Source organism: Arvicola amphibius, chromosome 3 (assembly GCF_903992535.2).
Source record: "Arvicola amphibius chromosome 3, mArvAmp1.2, whole genome shotgun sequence".
Taxonomy (NCBI): Eukaryota; Metazoa; Chordata; class Mammalia; order Rodentia; family Cricetidae; genus Arvicola; species Arvicola amphibius.
In genome coordinates, this window is record NC_052049.1 from 108695806 (window position 1) to 108716311 (window position 20506).

At 46.5% G+C, this 20506-nt stretch overlaps 1 protein-coding gene across 1 annotated transcript in view; it reads left to right on the forward strand.

The window, feature by feature from the left end:
- Window positions 1-20506, forward strand: part of LOC119810363 (CXADR like membrane protein) — an 86312-nt gene that overhangs the window by 50567 nt on the left and 15239 nt on the right. Inside the window, exon 2 of the mRNA XM_038323807.1 lies at window positions 11010-11167. Within this exon, the coding sequence (XP_038179735.1) occupies window positions 11010-11167 (158 nt within the window). The remainder of the gene's footprint in view (window positions 1-11009; window positions 11168-20506) is intronic.

Genomic DNA, 20506 nt, shown 5'->3' on the forward strand with positions numbered 1-20506 from the left:
GCAGTACCTAACACAGTCACAAGAGTGCCACTTGTATTTGTGAACATCGAAGTGCTCCTGGCCACTCCCCTTGGGATGCCAACTACGTTGTCAGAGTCCTTGTCGGTTTGTAGCAACCAGAGAAGCAGGGGATTAGGTGCTCGTTTATGGGAATGTGGAATCAGTATACCTGGGTATAATGAGATACAGTACTAAGATGCTGGGAGCTCTGCACTGCCGCGACTTCAGGACATTTTAGCTGTGGTTCATATTCTCAGAAATAATCGTTGTCTATGAACAATCTGACACATCTTTGATGCAGACTAGCTTGCTTCACTGGCCTAAAGCCTTGACAGTGACTTAGATGACCTTCCACACGCCTGCTCTAGTTTGAGGTTCTCAATCCCAAATAACCAGCATATTCCAGGATTTTGTAGGTAGGGTAAATTATTGGCCTAGAACAGTCTAAATTTCAAGGCAGAGAGAGCCTTGAACTACTGACATCTCGGCATCTCTAGCCATCTGATTTTTGGGAGAGCGGCTTTGTTCTTTGGTTTTTAATTTATGTTATTTTATTTATGCGTGTGTACATGTGTCTGTGTGAGTACACATATATGGTGTGTGTGTGTGTGTGTGTGTGTGTGTGTGTGTGTGTGTGTGTGCCTGTGCCTGGAAAGGCCAGAAGAGTTCCCTTGGTGCCAAAGTTACAGGCATTGGTGAGCACCTGATGTGGGTGCTGGGATCCAAATGCTGAGTGTCATAATTGAGCAAGCAGGAAGTGCTCCTGACAGCGGAGCCGAGTCTCCAGCCAATTCCTTGCTCTTCTGTTTTCGTTTTGTTTTGAGGTAGGCTCTCACTCACTCTGTAGCCCGGTTGGCCTTTATTTTTAGCAATCCTCCTGCTGCCATCTCCCACATGTCGGTATTATAGGCATGTGGCTCTGGCACAGGTTGTAGGTTTTGTTGTTTTGGTTGTTGTTTGGGTTTTGTTATTGTTGCTATTTGTTTTGACACAGGATTCCTCTGTGTAGCTCTGGTTGCCCTGGAACTCACTCCGTAGAGTTCAAGCTGGCCTTGAACTCAGATCTGCCTCCCAGGTGCTGGGATTAAAGGCAGGTACCACCACTGCTCAGCTTGGTGGGACCAATTTCCCTCCTCATCCTTTTTATTTTCTGTCCTATGACAGTACTGCACAGCATCTGAGTAATTGTTTTGTTTCATTTTTTCTCATAGTGTTTTCTGCAGCAAAAATAAGTGTTTTGGGACTTAGACAAAGCACACATCTGTTTAAGTTGCAAGGGTAAAATGTTGACCTTAAGATATTAAAATTTATAATCCCAGCACTCGGGAGGCAGAGGCAGGCGGATCCCTGAGTTCGAGGCCAGCCTGGTCTACAAGAGCTAGTTCCAGGACAGGCTCTAGAAACTACAGGGAAACCCTGTCTCGAAAAAAACCAAAAAAAAAAAAAAAAAAAAAAAAAAAGATATTAAAATTTATTAAAAACCGGGGTTGGAGATATGGCTCATTGTGGGAACACTGGCTGCTCTTACAGAGGACCTGGCTTCAAGCACCCCCATGTTGCTTACAAATGGCTGTAACTCTAACTCAAGGGGACCCAGCACTCTCTTCTAAGGCCTCTTTGGGCAACAGTCATACATGTGATACGTCAACATATTTATAGGCAAGACACTTAGAAATATAAGATAAAACTTTTCAATTTTGAAGTATGAAAACACTGTTAGTTTCTTGTTCCTGGATAAAATTCTCTGAAAAACCTGCTCTTTTCTGAGGTTTCCATTTGTTGCATGGGCCCTTGAATATTAAGTGCATGTAGTTTCATCTCATAATACCAAAGGTTGCACAGTGCTGACCAAGCAAGTCCAGGAGAGTCTAACACTTTGTCAGTTATGAGCTTTGCTAGGGAAAACCAAGGGGGGCATTGGTTAATTCTCCCTGAGTGACTTCTGCCCCCGTGTGGATTAAAGCCTCTACAGAGCAGAAAGGAATGCCATAGCCCTAGAGACCTGTTCTTCTGCATTCTTTCCAAGAGCGCGCTGAGGAAGGGAAGGAAACAAGGAAACAAAAGAGGCCCTTTGGGTAAACTGTAAGAGCTCAGCATGGTGAGGACACACACCCGCACACAGCAGCACACATGTGTATTTCCTACTTGTATGGCATAAATACATCAAGTCGATAAATGCTTCACAATGAGAAATGTTTTTTATTTTATTTTATTTATTGTTTTTAATTGAGCTATACATTTCCCCCCACTCCTCTTACTTCCTCCCCTCACAAGAAACATTTTGAACATTCAGTTTAACATCCACGTATAAGGATCCCCTTTGTAGCCCCTGCATAACTGCATGCAAATGAAAAATGTAGTATTCTGCAGCTCCTTCTGCTATCAGACAGTATGATCAACAGCAAGTCTCTCAACACATTAGCTCCAGGTCTGAGTGGAGCTCGGTGGCAGAGTACTAGCTTAGCCTATACCAGGCCCTGGGTTCCTTTCCCAGCCCTGCAAAACAAAAGGTAAGCAATCACCATGTGTTAAACTCAGATGCTGTTCCATCTTTTGTAAGAGAGTCATATGATTGTGTAGGTAACGTGTGATTACAGAACTGAAGTTCGATCTCCCAATCCATTGTTTTATGGTTGAACCAGTTATGCCATAAGGATATAATCCTGCTCCAAGGAACAATACGCAACAGGTTTATGATGTACTTGATTTTTTTTTTTAAAATCTAAAGAAGCCCTTTTTCTCACATGAAAAATTCATAAATATAAACGGCATGATAAACTTTTATTTTAAAAGATCACGTTGGGGCTGAAGAGACAGCTCAGTAGATAAAGTGCCTGCCACTCAAGCATGAGGACCCGAGCTCAATCCCTTGCATCTGTGCAGAAAACACGGGTGCAGTGGCTCACACTTGTAATCCCAGTCATGAGGGGTGAAAACCGGCGGGTTCCTGGGGCTTTTTAACCAGTCAGTCTAGCCTGCTTGGTGAGTTCCAGACCATTGAGAGACAGGAGGTGGGGGAAGGGAAGTTGATTTCTGACCTACACACACACTCAAACCCATGAACACACAGACATAGAAAATCAGGTTGAATATGGTAAAAATGATACCCAGGTATTGATTCATAAAAAAATCTGTCATCCGATAAAGTGCAATTGAACTTCCAGTGAAAACAGCTCATGGACATTCACTAACTGCAGTGCCGTGATAAGTTAGTTTAGAGGCTAAGACCTCAAAAGAGTCTCCTGTAACTCTGGCCGAGTCATGCGGCACCCTAAGTGTGTACAGATTGGCTGAGGTTGTAGTCTGTTAACCTCAGTCACTGGTCTCTCTCTGATCTGGAGCCAGGAGGGAGGTTGAGCTACAGACAGATTAGCAAGTCACACACTGAATGACACAAAAAAACATGAGGAGCTCTCCTGACACGGCAGATGCTGCCCCTGCCTCCCCACACAGGAAACCCTGTTACTTGTTTGGTAGACTCTTTCCTTCTTGTTTTAGGGATTAAACCTAGTGCCTTATACATGCTAGGCAAGGTACCTATCCCTGAGCTCTAGTCTCCGCGCTCTTTCTACTCTTTATTGTGACATAGAATCTCAGTAAATTGCCCAGGAATTTGCAGGGCTTGTGCTCACTCTATAGTCGAAGCAGACCTTGAACTTGTGAGCCTCCTGCTTCAGTTTCCCCAGTGGCTGGAATTACAGGTCTGAGCCTCCAAGCCTGCCTGGCTCTTTTGCAACCTATTAAATGTTGGAAGGTAGCTGCCACACAGTCCTATAGTATTCTGTACCACTGACCTTCACCTATAGCTGTGCCAACTACTCTTTCTGTGCGTTTCTCCAACTTTATCACGTCCTAGTCACATTCCTCGGAAGGCAATCTTTTTGTTTTTGTTTTTGTATCAGTCTCTCCAAGCTTTTAGCACCCCACCCTGCTCACAAATGTGCCTCATTTGCTAAGTGGGTCATAGAATGTGCAATGGGACTGCCCCTTCTCTGTAACATCACAGCATGTGTTACGTGAGTGCAGTCTGGACTTAATCCACAGTCATATCAACTAGTAGCCAATCCAATTCTTATTTGATTCCAGGTTCCGACCCTGTACTTGTGTCTGGGTGTAACTTTCAACTTGTCTCTATTAAATTTCCTTGTATTTGGCTCAGAATCCCAGCTAAAAGACAGTTATGTACCCCCAGAGTACCCAATCGGATTAACTAGTCTGCCTAGCTTGGTGCATATATATTTAATAGAAATTATCTGTTTCCCACTGATTTTGCAAGGTAAAGGCAGTGATCTTAGGAACAGGGGTGGTCAGAAGTGAGCTGTCTCCACAGTGCTTCCTATAAACTGATTGGCTTCCGCTATGTGGCCTCGGATTTCTCTTCTCTAAACAGAACTGATAGCATTAGCTTACTGTGTGGTCTTGGGCCTCACTTGGGAGAAGGCATTTGAATGAGCTGAGTTAGCTGTTCCATTAATTGAAGGAGTCACTAACCATCAGCCTCCCAAGGACTTTAGGGGACTAGAGACCCACACCTTTGTGTCCCCAGCACCATCTGTACTTGGTAAGTGAAGAGTGGAAGGGTTTAGTGTGGGTGGACATGAAGCCACAGATTGAGACAGTCTGTCACAGAGGATCGTCGGTCCTCATCTTTTCTTTCTTTTTTCCCCTTTTTGAGACACGGTCTCACGATATAGCCTTGGCTGACCTGGAATTCACTGTGTAGACCAGGCTGCCTTCAAACTCAGCGATCCACCTGTGTCTGCCTCCAGGTGCTGGGATGAAAGGCATGCACCGCCACACCTGGCTTGAGACTCAGCGATCCACCTGTGTCCGCCTCCAGGTGCTGGGATGAAAGGCATGCACCGCCACACCTGGCTTGAGACTTCATCTTGAATCAGCCTTTGTTGCATCTAGAAAACGTAGGGCTGGGGATGTGGTTTGTAATAAAACATGTGCCCAGCGTGTACTCAGCACTGCAGTAACAAAACAGAATAAAAGCTTACCCAGTTACACTTAAATCAATGCTGGGCTCTCCCTTCCCCCTCTTCTGTTCCCCGCTCACTGCCCCCCCCCCCTTTCCTCCTCTTTTTATCCCCTCGCCATCTTTTCCCTCAGACTAAGGTGTGAAGAGGAGGAGTCCCTGTGTCCGGTCTCCTGACCACAGCCTATGGCTTGGTCCTTGTGCTCACCCCACTATCTTAGAGAGTCCTGCAACAAAAACCCTCTGGGGTGTGGGGACTGTCCTAACCAGACATCATCCCAGTTTCCAGATGTTTGAAATTCCACTGGCAAGCCTCAAGCCTCATTCCTTTAGCTTTAGGCCTTGTCTAAATACCAAATATGCTTACATTCGAGAAGTCATTGAAATATAGCTGGTGATTAGCAATTCATAGCTGATGCAGCCTTCTCTCTTTCTCTTTCTCTCTCTCTGAATAATTTGTTTACTTTTATTTTATGTGCACTAGCGTTTGCCTTCATGTATGTCTGTGTGAGTATGTCAGACCTTGAAGTTACAGACAGTTGTTAGCTGCCGTGTGGGTGCTGGGAATTGAATCCGGGTTCTTTAGGTTCAAAAAGTCAGTGCTCTTAACTGCTGAGCCATCTCTCCAGCCCCCTTTTTCCTCCTCTCTTCTGAAGCTCTTCATAAATAGATCCTTTTCTGGTCTGGGTGCAAGGCTGGGGAGGAATCATATGCTTCTCTTGGTACAAGAGGAACCTCACTAGCTGGCAGTGAGGCTTCTAGTTGGGGAGACTGGCAGAAGAGGCCAGGAACCCCCCACCCCTGGGATCCTCCATCTGCAGCTAAGGCATGCCCCCATACCCTTCTCCCCAGACCCATCTCCTCCCAAAGCCCTCACAATCCTGCTGTGCTTCCCCAGTGCTGTTCTGTTTCTCACTGTCTTTTACAGTGCAGTGTGACAGTCATTAATAATAACCACCTTTGCTGAGTGTGTGCTCTGTGAGATCCTTGACCCCGGCCGTGTAAAATCCTCCCAACACCCTTTGGATGTTGGTGTTCATCTTGCTTTCACAGCGCAGAGAAGGCTGAGAGAGGCCAGGGACTCTCTGAATCCAGGTGTGATCCCAAAGCTCACTCCTGCCAAGGCATCATGGTGCCTCAGGAAGTGCGTACAGTGTTCCAGAAAAGTCTGGATGTCTCACTCGCGCGAGTCCACACACACAGCCCTCCCCATACGGAACCCTACGAGCTTGGCTTGAGTCACTGAGTCTTAAGTCTCGGTCTGTGCGATGAGAGGCTGATGAGAAAGTTCCCGAAGTCCCTTTTATTTTTTATTTTTTTACTGTCTTGTTTTTAGACAGGATAGGCCACTGCAGCCCAGGCTAACTTTGAAGTCACAGTACCCAGTGTTGCTTTTGTCTCAGGCTTGCAAGTGTTTCAACAGCCCTTCCTTTTTCTTTTCTAACTATTCATGATGGTTTCATTCTCCTGAGGCTTACTCACGCATCTTGGGTAAAGAAAAATATGGGAAAGCTCCTCCTGCTCAGGTTTAGTGAATGCTAAATGTCCCAGAACCATTGAGAAAAGAAGTATCATTCAATTGAAGAAAGGGCGTCTATATTACTGTCACCACTAGAGGGCACTCCACTGTACGCTACACAGTATGCATGAACAGACTTCCATCCCTGCCATGGGATAAGTAACCTATTGTGGCGCTCTAACTTTGTAAACTCTGACCTACACGGGCTGATAAATAACTCAGTTCCAAACCCCTACACCAAGCTCTGTGGTTTAACTAGAGCCTACTGTGACTATACATTCAGTAATCATTTCTGTAGTTCATTACCCAGAACCTGGGGACATGTGGGGAGGCTGTACGCACCTGGCACAGGAAAAGTGAGAAAGCCCTATTAAGAAAAAAGAGGTTGAAGCCGGGCGGTGGTGGCGCACGCCTTTAATCCCAGCACTCGGGAGGCAGAGGCAGGCGGATCTCTGAGTTCGAGGCCAGCCTGGTCTACAAGAGCTAGTTCCAGGACAGGCTCTAGAAACTACAGGGAAACCCTGTCTCGAAAAACCAAAAAAAAAAAAAGAAAAAAGAGGTTGGAGCCTGTCCTGGAACTAGCTCTTGTAGACCAGGCTGGTCTCGAACTCACAGAAATCCGCCTGCCTCTGCCTCCCAAGTGCTGGGATTAAAGGCGTGCGCCACCCTCGAAAAAAACCAAAAAAAAAAAAAAAAAAAAAAGAGGTTGGAGTTTGTTCTTAGTCACCGGTCAGTCCATTATGTCTTATGTGGTATACTCAATAAACTATAAGAGAGGGAAAGAGAGAGAGTATATGGTTTTTGTGAAAGTTTTCTCTTGTCTGGTCTTTTTGAAGGCAGCCTGGAATAAACAAGAGATTCTAATGAAACTCAAGGTTTTAAAAAGCAAAACGTAAGCTCCTCTAAGAGGTAGTCCCTTTCTCACTACAGAGGAGAAGGAGGGAGCTGTTTCCAGGGCAGCTCCTTTGCCTGTCCCAGGACTAGCGGCCTGCTGGTAACGCTAGGGTGCAAAGGTTAATTCCCCCTAGCACCGGTTAAGTGTGGGGACTGCCTATAAAAAACCCCACCGGGGAAAGCCCACGGCTCCGGGAAAGCATTTTGCTTAAACACAGGAAGCTTTTCTTTCCAAAGTCCCCTTCCAACACCTCTTCCCACAGACAATCTACGGCAAAATGTCGGAAACTCTCCCTTCCCCGCTCCCCTGCTTCTCACTAGCTTAGCTAGGCTGCAGTTTCTTCTTAAGCTTCGCCATCTGTAAGGATCCCCCGCCCCCCAAAAATTTGTGTTGCTCAGGGACTCCTAGACTAGTCGTAGGGTGCCTGGACTGCCCTTTCCCTCCCACCTAGCAGATGGCAGGCACATGGCAAGCAACTCCCACAAATACTACCAAGGCCCCTGCCAGCCCAAACTGTAGAGTCAACATATGGTAATAATTATTATCTTGAGAAGACAAAAGGGTCACAGAACTCCGCAGATCCTGTTGGCATCTTGGAGTCGGAGGGGCTTGCGGTTCAAGGATCACAGTAGATTCGCAGGCTCCGACTGATGCTCCCTGCCTCGCTCAAGTCATTTGTATTCACAGAGACACCCTCCTGGTGCCGCTCTGTTTAATTCTGGGTGTGTTATAAATAGAAGCTAGACTTCTGTCAGAGCACACCACCCACACCGCGTTCCGGTCCTCTAGGGACATCTGCCAAATCTGAGCCTCGGTTTCCCTCTAGTGGCCTCGTTCGGCAAGTCTCACAGCCAATCCTTTGCATTGATTTACTCCGCCTATAGCAAGGGCCTACTGGGTGCACTTGGGTGCTGTTCTCTAGCTTTGTGTGAGGCTGGTACCACTGCGCCGGTTTCAGAAGAGACAAAAGCTAGCGATTCCTCCTCCAGGCTCATCTCGGTACAATGCAGACAGGCCAGCTTCTCAGCTTTCCTGGGGGCTGCCGTATGGAAACTGGGGGACAGTGGATTAGGCAACAGAGAACTTCTGCTCAAGTGAGTTGATTATCAGGATCTCATAGCTGGATTCTTCTTCCCTATGCCTTAGTCTGCTCCTCAGTAAAATAGGCCTGACTGACTATCTGCCATGTGTTCAAATCCACAATGCAAAACCAATAGCAAAAACCTGTCAGTTTACAGAAAGCCTTTCTCACATCCGCAGTAAAAGGAAACCGAAAGCATTATTTCTAAACTGATTGTGCCGCATAAGCTGGGCAACATGTCAGTTTGTTCAGATGCAAGTGTGACACGTGGGTTTCCTCTCACAGTCTTCCACTTGGCACCACACTTGTTCCAAGGGCACTTGGTGTTTGGGGTACACGTGATAGAAAATGGCAAGAAACAGATGTTGGGTTGGGAGCTGCCTGACATGGGGCATGGGAACTGAGCTCAGGTCCTCTGGAAGAACAGCCAATGCTCTTCACTGTCTAGTCCCGTCTTCTGAAAGTTTGTCTTTTCTCTTCATTTTTTTTTTTTCTCTAAACAGAGTTTCCCTATAGCTCTGGAATTTGCTCTGTAGACCAGGCTGGGCTTGAACTCATAGAGATCCTCCTGTCTCTGCTTCCTTCATGCCGGGATTAAAGGTGTGCGCCACCACTACCTGGCCGTTCTTTTTTTTTTTTTTAAATATTTATTTATTTATTATGTATACAATATTCTGTCTGTGTGTATACCTGCAGGCCAGAAGAGGGCACCAGACTCCATTACAGATGGTTGTGAGCCACCATGTGGTTGCTGGGAATCGAACTCAGGACCTTTGGAAGAGCAGGCAATGCTCTTAACCTCTAAGCCATCTTTCCAGCCCTACCTGGCCGTTCTTAATGTTTTTTTTTTAACCCAGGTGGCCCCAAACTTTTGATTCTTCTGCCTTAGCCTCCAAGTGCTAGGATGGCAGGCACAGGACACTATCCTCACTCCTTGCCCCTGAGCAGCTGGGATTCCAGATGTGTGGCAGCATGACCAGGGAGGCGCATAGGCACTCACAGCAGTAGCCTTTCGTTCACGAAGTGCTAAACACTAGACAGATGACTTACATACAGGGTTTCTCATATTTACAAAGCCCTTACTGTAAGCAGTTGCCCGTAATTTCTCTTCTCTACTTTTGCATACTCCTTCTATTAGGAACAAGTTCCCTTTTTATTACAATGGCGTTTGCCATCTTTTCGTCCCCCTAAAATGCGTGCCTCTGGAAAACAAAAATCTCTCTGGGGTTAGAGCAGTTCATGTGAAAAATAAGAAGGTTCTCGATGAAAAATCAGAAGCTGGAAGGTTCTCTCCCACTTAAATGATTGTAACTTCAGAAACAAATGTTGCCTGTAGCTCAACTCAGGGCTCCCATGAGCACCATCCTTCCAGAAGCCTCTGCTAGGAGAAGACAGATCAAGACATAGACTTATATCATTCATTTTTGTTTTATGTTGTTTGCCAAGGTACCGGGGACTGAACCTGGGTCCTCTCATGTGATAAGCAAACACCTACCACTGAGCTATATCCACAAATATCCACAAGCCTCTCTTCACTTTTTTATATTTGGTATTTTTTAAGACAGGGTCTCACCGTGTAGCCTTAGCTGTCCAGGAACTTACTCTGTAAACCAGGCTGGCCTTGAACCCACAGAGGTCTGCCAGCCTCTGCTTCCCAAGTTCTGGGACTAAAAGCATGACCCACCATGCCTGACTCAGTCTTCACTGTTTAGTCAGTGACAGGGTCTCACTAGATTGCCCAGGTTGGCCTTCAGCTCCCTCTGTAACCTAAATTGAACTTGAACTTTTAATCCTTCTGCCTTGCCCACCCAGATTTTCTAGGATTATAAAGCTACACCACCAGGCCTGGCAATGATCTTATAAACGATTTTGAAAAGCAAACAACAGCAAAACTAGGAAGGGGAACTTACTGTGGTGGTTAGTGAGGCAGGAGGGTTGCCATGAGTTTGAGGTTAACCTGGGCTGGATAGTACACTCACAGTCAGCCCGAGCTATGGTATGAAAGCCTGTCACAAAAGAGAGAGAGAGAGAGAGAGAGAGAGAGAGAGAAGAAAAAAACTAAAGAGATGGCACAGCAGTTAAGAGAAGTGGGTGCTCTGCTCTTCTTCTGCAGGACCAGGTTCAATTCCCAGCAACCACATGGTAGATCACAATGTCTGTAACTCCAGTTTCAGTTTCAGGGGACCCAACACCTTCACACAGACATACATGCAGGCAAAACATGAATGCACATGAAATAAAGACAAATTATTATAAAACCAATAAACCACAACCAACTAACACCATAACAAGGAAAGACGATAGGCACCAAGAGGGGGAAATCCAGGGACTCTGAAGCAGCTTTGGTTCTGCTCATGGGAGGAGCCAGGGGCAGGCAAAGGACTTCTAATGCTTCCAGCCTAGGCTCTCCAACACCTTGGCTTGCCCCTTCTTGCCCACAGAGGCACGCATGGCTTATTGTTGTGATCTCTGACCCGTACGTGCTATCATCCAGCGTCTGCATTGCTCATTAGAGGTTTTTTTCTCTTTCCAGTATCCTATTATGTTGGAACGTTGGGAACTCACACTGAGATCAAGAGAGTGGCAGAGGAAAAGGTTACCTTGCCCTGTCACCATCAGCTGGGGCTTCCAGAGAAAGACACCCTGGACATTGAATGGCTGCTCACGGATAATGAAGGGAACCAAAAAGTGGTAAGTACTCTCCTTGCTAGAGCTGCTCTCCTCTCCGCCCTCGCATTTGCTTTCTTCAAACCTTTCCCTTCTAACCTTAGGCTGAATGATTTCACGTGCAAGGCTACAGAAAAGGACCAGGGTGGTACACACCTATAATCAGAGCACTCAGAAGGTGTAGGCAAGAAGAACTCCAGCTTGAAGCTAGCCTGGGCTACATAGTAAAACCGTGTCTGCAAAAAAACAGGAGAATAGAAGAGTATTTGGGTTGTGAGGGTGTGAGAGTCTTTGGGTTGGGCAGAACTAGCTCACAGCCACCTGACACTGGGGAAGGGAGTCTGCGCTCTTAGCATCTTTGACTAAAAAGGGGTCTCTGACGGAGCAGAACTCTCTTCCTCCTGCTTCTCTGAAACCATCATCACCTGCCCAGGTTTTGGCTTTACGTAGTCATGACTTCCAGGTTCTAAAGATCATAGACTACGACAAAGGACACGTGACACAGAGGGACAAGAACCAGACATGAATGACAGTGCTGCTCACAGATGTGACTAGTCCACGAGACAACTGCTGGCTCTGAGTCAAAAAAATAAAGAAACAGGCTTGGGACTTCTACACTCAATGTAGGTAGAGCCATGATGGGCTTCCGGCAGTGTGGACAAAGGCAGTAGTGCTCAGCCTCCTGAGGATGCCCTGCGCTGCCCGACTATGACTGAGTCCCCTACAGTGACCTCCACAGCCTGCGGCCAGAGTCTCCCTCATTCAGGTGCTCCACAGCGTAGCTGTTCTCATCCACACAGCAACTCACAGTCGTTTCTACTCAAAGACTCATTGTTTCCTTCAGACTCTGACTGACGAAGGTTGGGAATAATGAATGGATAAGAACCTAACTCCTTAGAAACGCCAGTCAGTCACAGTAGTTGGCGGTGTGTTGCCGAATGTTAAAATCTAGAATGTGTTCTGTTCTATTATTACCAGCTCTTGCAGACACGTTTATGGGGCCTCTACGTCTTTGTCGTGGTCTGTCTACCCTAGTGACCGAGAAACCATGGTAAGAGGTATTGGCATGTCTGAGGTGTGTGGCATGTCCCTTCAGAAGGTCTGCCCTTGCTGTGTGTCTGAAGTCAACTCCACTCTTCTGAACCTCTCTGTCTTTAGAACTTACTATGCAAATGAGGAAGTATGTCCTACATCCCATCGGGTAAATTTCTCCATAAGCAAAAATGCTATTCAACAGGGCTGGAGAGATGGCTCAGAGGTTAAGCGCACTCACTGGCTGCTCTTCCTAAGGTCATGAGTTCAATTCCCAGCAAACACATGATGACTCAAACCATCTGTAATGAGATCTGGTGCCCTCTTCTGGTGTGCAGGCAGACACGCAGGCAGAACACTGTATAGATTATAAATAAATAAATATTTTAAAAAAAAGAAAAAGAAATGCTAGTCAACTCAAGATAAGGTTACATTTCCATAAACCAATAGGAAATGTCACAAACTCAGCATGCATTTAATATACCTAGCTATTGAATATCAAAATGGGACCTATCTTACCTTAAATATTTTCCTATCCTTTTTGCCTAGGGTTGGCCAAAATGGTTTAGCATAACGCCTATTTATGATTACTAGAGTGCCTTGCATCTTATGTGAAATAAGATTTTTGTGATTTGTTTTACATGTCTTGTGTGTCTATGCATATGTCTATGCAAAGGGGTCAGATCAACTGGAACTGGAGTTACAGACAGTTAAGAGCTGTCACATGGGTTCTGGGAATTGAACCTGGGTCCTTTGGAAGAGCAGGCAATGCTCTTAACCGCTGAGCCATCTCTCCAGTCCCATGATTTTATTTTTATGACTTGGGGAGTCTTTTAAACTTGCCTTCTTTTTTAATGTAGCTTTACTTCTTTCTCTGATTTAAAAAAAAATGAAAAAGAAAGAAAGTTTGTCCTTTCCTCTGCATGTCCCTATTACTAATTTCATAGGAGGGTTTGTGCTGGGAGAAGCTAAGGTTTCCACTCAAATACCTCTCAGGATCACATGGAGTTTAACCTGCTTACACAGCTGCCTGCATCACCTTGTTCTGTGACCCTGCTTGTCATCTTGCCCTCACAGCGCGTCCTCCAAAGACGACCTGCTCTCTGCAGAGCAAGGTCACCTTAACCTGACTGTGTTTACTCTGAGAATGTCTTGGTCAGGCATACACATGCTATTCTCAGCTCTGAACGGAGTAAATAGGAGTTCCTGGAATAAAAGCCAAAGAATAACAACCCTGAGAAAGACTCTCCTCTGACCAGACTTGAGTCCGACTCCCAAGTCCTAAGTGATCTGGGGCTGCCTTTTCTGTCCTGCAATCTGTTTTGTGTGAGGGTCCTGCCAAGTCAGTTTGATGAACCTCGCGCTGAGTATCTGCCCATCTGCGATATTGAACCAACTGGCCAACCTTCACCAAAAATCCTCTCGAGTCAAACAAAGACAGAAACTCTGACCTCTGATGTTTCTTAGTGATTCAAGGCCTCACTTATCCTGTGAGCCCGAGCTGAGCTGATCTCTCTCCCCAGCTCACGGCCTGGCTGCAGTCATCCCTACAGCCGTCATTATGACCCCAGTGGAGAAGATGCTGCCGCCGTCCTTAGAGGATATTGCTGAATAGTTTCTCTCTTGTGGGTGCTTGTGGTTTATCGCCACTCACACAGAACACCTCTTTAACAGCCACACGCCTGACTGTTGCCCAAATGTTTTCATTTGCAGTAAAGGGGGAAAAAAAACAGCTGCTGATTTATTTGGCCAAACAACCGTAAGGGTGAGGCAGTTAGAGTCGGTTTAAAACCGCCACTCACCTGGCTTCATGCAGTCGTAGTTTTCTGACTTATCTTCGGCCGACGACCTAAGAATGGTCATTTGTTCTGTCACTCAGACCCCAGATTTATTCTATGCCATTCTAGGTGCCAGGATGTAGCTGGGACGAGACCACCATGTCACTGCCTCCTGGGCGCTTCTGGGAAATAATTTGAAAGGAAAGGCGGGGAAAGGAGCTGGGGAGGTAATGCACCTGATGAAGCCCTTACCCAGAATGCACAAAGTCCTGGGTTCAACCCACAGCATCAATAAACTGGAGGTGGGAGTGCACACATGTAATTCTAGCACTCGTGAGGTGGGAATGGAAGATCAGAAGTTCAAGGTTAGCTGTATAAACAGGGGGAGCACTGCACTCTTTGCTACGTGACACCCTGTCTCAATGAACAAGCTAAGTCTTCCCAGAAACTATAGCCATTTCAGCATGGTGTTTTGTTTGTTTTGCCTTATGGAGGCAAGACTTTTCACCTTTTCACCAAAGGAAGGCTTTATGTCTTCTCTTCAACGTATCCAAATTTTTAAGTACTACAATACCCGAACAGCTATCTAAGAACAGCCTGCTGCTAGGTGACTGAGGAGAGGGTCACCTAGACAGCATGGACTGGCTGGGTAAAGGGACAGTTCCAGCTCAGGCAGGATGGGGCAGGACTGCAAAAGCTTCCTCACAGTCCTCAGAATCCTGCACACAATTTAAAACGTACATGTTGTTTATTTCTGGAATTTGTTTGTTTGTGTTTTTCGAGACAGGGTTTCTCTATGTAGCCTGGTTGTCCTGGGTACACCAGTCTGGCCTCCAACTCACAGATCTGCCTTCCTCTACCTCCCAAGTGCTAGGATTAACGGCGTGCACCACCACCACCTAGCTATTTCTGGAACTTTCATTCAGTGCTCTGGGGCAGTGATTGTCTGCAGGTAACGAAACTCCAGAAAGTGAAACTCCAGAGTTAAGTGAAACCAAGAGGATTGCTACATAAAGTCAGAACCTCCCCGCCATGCCCCAAGACTTGAGGGAGGAAGAACTTCCTGTTAGAGAGAGAGAGAGAGAGAGAGAGAGAGAGAGAGAGAGAGAGAGAGAGAGGGAGGGAGGGGGGGGGGGAGGGGGAGGGAGAGACAGAGACAGAGAGACAGACAGAGAGAGACAGAGAGGGAGGGAGGGAGGGAGGGAGAGAGGGAGGGAGGGAGGGAGAAAGAGAAAAGGAAGGAAAGAAGAAAAGAAAGAAAAGAAAAGAAAAGAAAAGAAAAGAAAAGAAAAGAAAAGAAAAGAAAAGAAAAGAAGCTGATGTAAAACTTGTGTTTGCTTTTTGAGCCCGAGTCTTGCCCTACAGCCCAGGTGTCCTCATACTCCTGGCAATTGTCCTGCTCTGCTCTGCTTCTAAGATGCTGAGATCAGGGCTGGAGAGATGGCCCAGCGCACTGGCTGCTTTTCCAGAGGTCCTGAGTTCAATTCCCAGCAATTCCCAGGGCACATCTGATGCCCTCTTCTGGCCTGCAGGCATACATGCAGGTGAAACACTAGATAACCTAATTTTAAAAAAATCACAACATGTGAGGTGGGAATGGAAGATCAGAAGTTCAAGGTAATCTAGATCACAACATGCAGCTCTGGTCTAGGTCTCCAAACATTCCTGAAGAAAGCACAGCAGCGCAGGCTCCAAGGCTGGGAACTCCCAAGCGGCAGAGTTAAAGATGTGAGCCTGGAGGGGCTGCGTGGAGGAGCTCCCAGCTGTACTAGGGACATTAAAACTGTTCCTATAATAACGTCATGGAGTTTTAGAAAGATTTTAAGAGTTCTGGGGACATGTTTCATTTTAAGGCAACCACTCTGGCACAGGTACACTAATTTAAGAGAATCTCAACTACAAGCAAGCAAGCACAATTTCATACTATACCACCTCCTCCCCCACCTCCTCCTCATGCTTCTCCTCTTCCCCTTAAATCATGCTTTAGCAAGTGCATGAACACACACACACACACACACACACAGATACAGACACATGCACAGACACAAGCACACACAAGCAAAAAAAATTAAAAACATTTTTTTAATCTCACTTGTCTATCCCAGACTGGCCTTAAATTCCCATTCCTACCCCCTCACGCTCCTGAAGGCGGAGACTGCAGGCATTCACGGCTGCACCCAGTTTACAATCGTTTAAACCACAGTCATGTGTACTTAGGAATCTCAAGATAGAGCTAAGAAAGAAATAGTGGGTACAGCTGCCAGGACTTTTAGCTTCCAGGGCGTTGAAAAGAGAGCGGGGCTGAGGGAGGCGCGGAAGAGACGGGAACGGCTGAAATAGACGTGGTGTGCTAAGTGGGCTAAGCAGTGACGCAAATCACAAGTTTAGCTTTGCATTTCAACTTGAGAAATGTTTTTCTCTCTTTTGTCTGGGATGCTCAGAACAGGCAGGGAACATCTGGGGGTGAGTAGGCAGTCCCGGGAACTCGTGGATCTCAGTCTTGGTAGTATAGCCAAAGAATTCAAGCACTTTTTTCCTTTGTCTTAAGGTTGGATAAACTTCAAAAGGGAGATTGACCATCCCCTCCCAAAAATCAGTTGGCAGCATACAGCAGAATTTTTCTCTATGTTATCCTCAGATTGAGAAATCAAAATGGGGGATGGAGAGATGGCTCGGGAGTTAAAAGCACTGACTATTCTTCCAGGTGACCCCGGGTTCGATTCCCAATACCCACATGGCAGCTCACAACTGTCTGTAACTCCAGTTGTAGGGGACCTGACACCCATGGCAAAAACACCAAAGCACATTTAAAAAAAAAAAAAAAAAAAGGAAGAAAAAAAAATTAAAACAAATTGTCCAGTTCCCATGGTAACCTCTTACACATCACTCTTTCCTCTTCCCTTTGACTTTGAGCAAGAAATTCCCTGACGGAAAACAACAGAAACCAGGTGCCAAAATGGCTGCGAGGGTAAAGGTGCTCGCAGCCCAGGTTGGCGACCTGAGTTCAGTCACGTGGTGAAAGGAGAGCCCTCGTTCCCACAAGCTGTCTTCTGGCCTCCACTCACGTGCCTTGGCGTTCACAAACACACAAATAAATAAATACAAATGAAACAGACAAGCAACTTCGCAATTGCTTCACAGGCCACAGCGCAGCCGAGGAGCTGCCAGACTGTGCGGCGGATGAATCCGGTCCACACAAGTTGTGACAAGTTGACCCAGGTCCTCCGGGCCCTCCATAAACACAGCCTGGTGACCGCTGTAATTCATTCATTTACCTCTTTTATTTGCAGAAGGATTGGATCGACTTCCATTGCGCTGTCAGATGACAATATACAGATTACTCTCACCACCTCCTTTTCCTACCATCGCGATAATCAGGCTGGCCAGGTGACTCAGTGGGGAAAGGCAATGGCGGCCAAGCCTGATGACCTGAGTCTGATCCCAGGGACCAACTTGGAGGAAAGAGAAAATCTGCTCCTACAGATTGTTCTCTGACCTCTATACATGCCCGTTTGTGTGCCTACAAGTCATGTGTGCATGTGCATGCAGACCTATACACAGGCACGCACGCACACACGCACACACACACACACACACACACACAAAATCCAAATAGCCAGGTGTGGTAGTACCCACTTTTCATCCCAGCACTCAGGAGGCTGAAGCAGGTGAATCTGATCCAGGATAGACAGGAATGCATAGTGAAACCTTGTCTTAAAAAAAAAAAAAATGTTGCAGGGGTACTGTACTAACAAAAGGCAGCCTACATGAATGTTTCTTGAGCAAAAATAAGAAGAGAGGCACTTCTGAAGGAGAAGGGTCCATGATCATTGCCAAGGACACCAGAATCAAGCAACATCAGACCTAGGTGTTGGCAGCACCCAGGGCTTGTGAGTCTGAGGCAGGAGAGTCATGAGTTGGAGGGCGACAGTAAAATTTCTTTTTTTTTCTTTTTTGTTTTGTTTTGTTTTGTTTTTGTTTTTGTTTTTCAAGACAGGGTTTCTCTGTGTTACAGTCCTAGCTGTCCTGGAACTAGCTCTTGTAGACCAGACTGGCCTCAAACTCACAGAGATCCGCCTGCCTTTGCCTCCCAAGTGCTGGGATTAAAGGCTTGCGCCACCATTGCCCAGCTCCTACGGTAACATTTCTTAGCTACAGCAACGAAAGCCACTGTTGTTCACAGAGAAACCAATCAGTTTTCATAGCCTGGAACTTGCTTTGTAGCCCAGGCTAGCTACAAACAAGTGATCATTCCGCCTTGGCATCCTGAGCTCTGAGATTCTAGGCATTTGTTACCACGTCTGTTTCTCTCCTTACTAGTTTTCAGTCATTTCATGAGTAAAATAAAAATCCCTGACACCGTACCATTTTTCCTGTCACAGGTCACAGTCTTACCTCTTTTTCAGAAGTTATCCTTTAATTTCTCCGCACTCATTTCTTTTGTGTTGTCTAATTCCCAGCATCGTACCAAGCAGAGGCTGTGTGGATTTGTCTTGTTTTAAGACCAGGTAATGCTGTAGCCCAGGCTATCCTCAAACTCATGTACCTCAGCTCCAAGTGCTGGGTTTGTGGGTATGAATCACTGCACCTGACCCAGAGGATGATTTTAGGGTAGGGCTATTGAATGCAGAGCTGGTGAGTCCCCAGCTAAAGCTCGCGGCTGGACATAAAATCAGACAGCCGTACCGGGTTCCCCGGATGTGCCCAACATTATAGAAAGTACATCCAGAGACCTGTCTGCCTGTTTCCAAAGTCTTTCACAGTTGTTCCTCAAAGGAAAATGGTTAAGACTGAAGTATAGCTCGGTGGCAGCTTGTGCTCAGCATGCACAAGGCCCCGGGTTCAATCGTCAGTCCCCAAAAGAAATAAAAAAATGGTACAAAGAAATACTACAGATGAGAGCAGAGTGAGGAACCCTTCCCAGCCTGTCACTTTAGGAAAGGTTTCACGAGAAGAATGAACAGGCTTCTTTATGTGGAGATAGAGAGAAAGAAAAATTACCTAAGTGGGGCAACGCAGTCGGCAAAGGCCAGGGTGGATCACACAAGAAGCACAACCCATATCGATGACAGGGAAGCCAAGCAAGCTGCTGGTCCTCAGCTGTGTGAAATGGACCGATTGGGAAGGACATTAGGAGAGTAGTGTGGTGGTGATTTTGAAACCCCTAGGCTGAGCCTGGTCATCTTTCAAAGGCGTAAGGAATCATTAGAGGTTTGAGCCAAAGGAGCGAATGTGCGCTTCACATTAGTAAGACTGACTTGACAGTATTTTGTAGCGTCGATGAGACAGGTCAGAAACACACCATAGCCAGAAAGAAGCCAGACCTAGGCAATGAGCTCACTCCACATATAGTGGTGTGCACCTATATATAGTCCCAATTATTTGGATGCTGAGGCAGGAGGATTGCTAGACCTTGCCTCAGTCTCTCAAATGCTGGAATTACAGGTCTCTGCCCACACCTGCCCCACAGTACTGGTATGTGAAGGTAAGAGGACAGTACCGGATAAACACAAATATAATATGATATAGTGTTTAGTAGTCTCTCCTTCTTTTCTCTCTCTTCCCCAAGATCGTGAGCCAGCTCTTCACAGTAGGAGAGGTGCCTTGCCTCTCTGGTTTCTCTGTGCTAGGCAATGTCTGACATGGAAGCTCTAAAGAAAGATGTCGTCTCTCTTCCTCCCTCCCTCCCTCCCTCTCTCCCTCCCTCTCTCCCTCCCTCTCTCTCTCTCTCTCTCTCTGCATTTTATTCATTCATTTCATTTATTCGTTTGTTTATTACATGCCAATCCCAGCTCACCCCATCCCCACCTCCTGCCCCGCATCCACTCCTCTGAGAGGGTAAGGCCACCTCTGGGAAGTCAACTAAGTCCATCCCATCCATCCCATCTCCTCATTGAGACCAGACCAAAGCACTCCCTCCCGCCCCACCCCCATCCTACGTCTAGGCTTAGCAAGGTGGGCTCCACAAAGTCATTCATGCATTAGAATTAGATCCTGGCCCCACTGCCAGTGGCCTCATATACTGCCCAAACCACACTCTGTGTTTTTTGTTTGTTTGTTTTTTCTCTGCAGTTATTTTTTTTTTAAATTTATTTATTTATTATGTATACTGTGTTCTGCCTGCATGATTGGCAGCAGGTCAGAAGAGGGCGCCAGATCTTACTATAGATGGCTGTGAATTGCCATGTGATTGCTGGGAATTGAACTCAGGACCTCTGGAAGAGCAGTCAGTGCTCTTAACCTCTGAGCCATCTCCCCAGCACACCCCCTGCATTTTTTTTAAACTCAGCAAATTTTTACTAAGCTTCTATGTCTTGACGACAGCACTGAGGAGTTTGGACAGAGTGGAGAGATGGATGGATGGATGTCTCACTGGTAGCTTTAACTCTTTCCAGGAAAGCCTCTGATGAGTGGCAGAGCGGCAGCATGTGGCTGGGGCTGGGTGAAGGCACTTGAGTGACACAACAGGCAACAGCTGTGTCCAGAAATGTGCCCGGGAGATCCCCATATGCTTCCTTCCGTGCTTACCCCAGGGCCATCGGTTCTGTGGGTC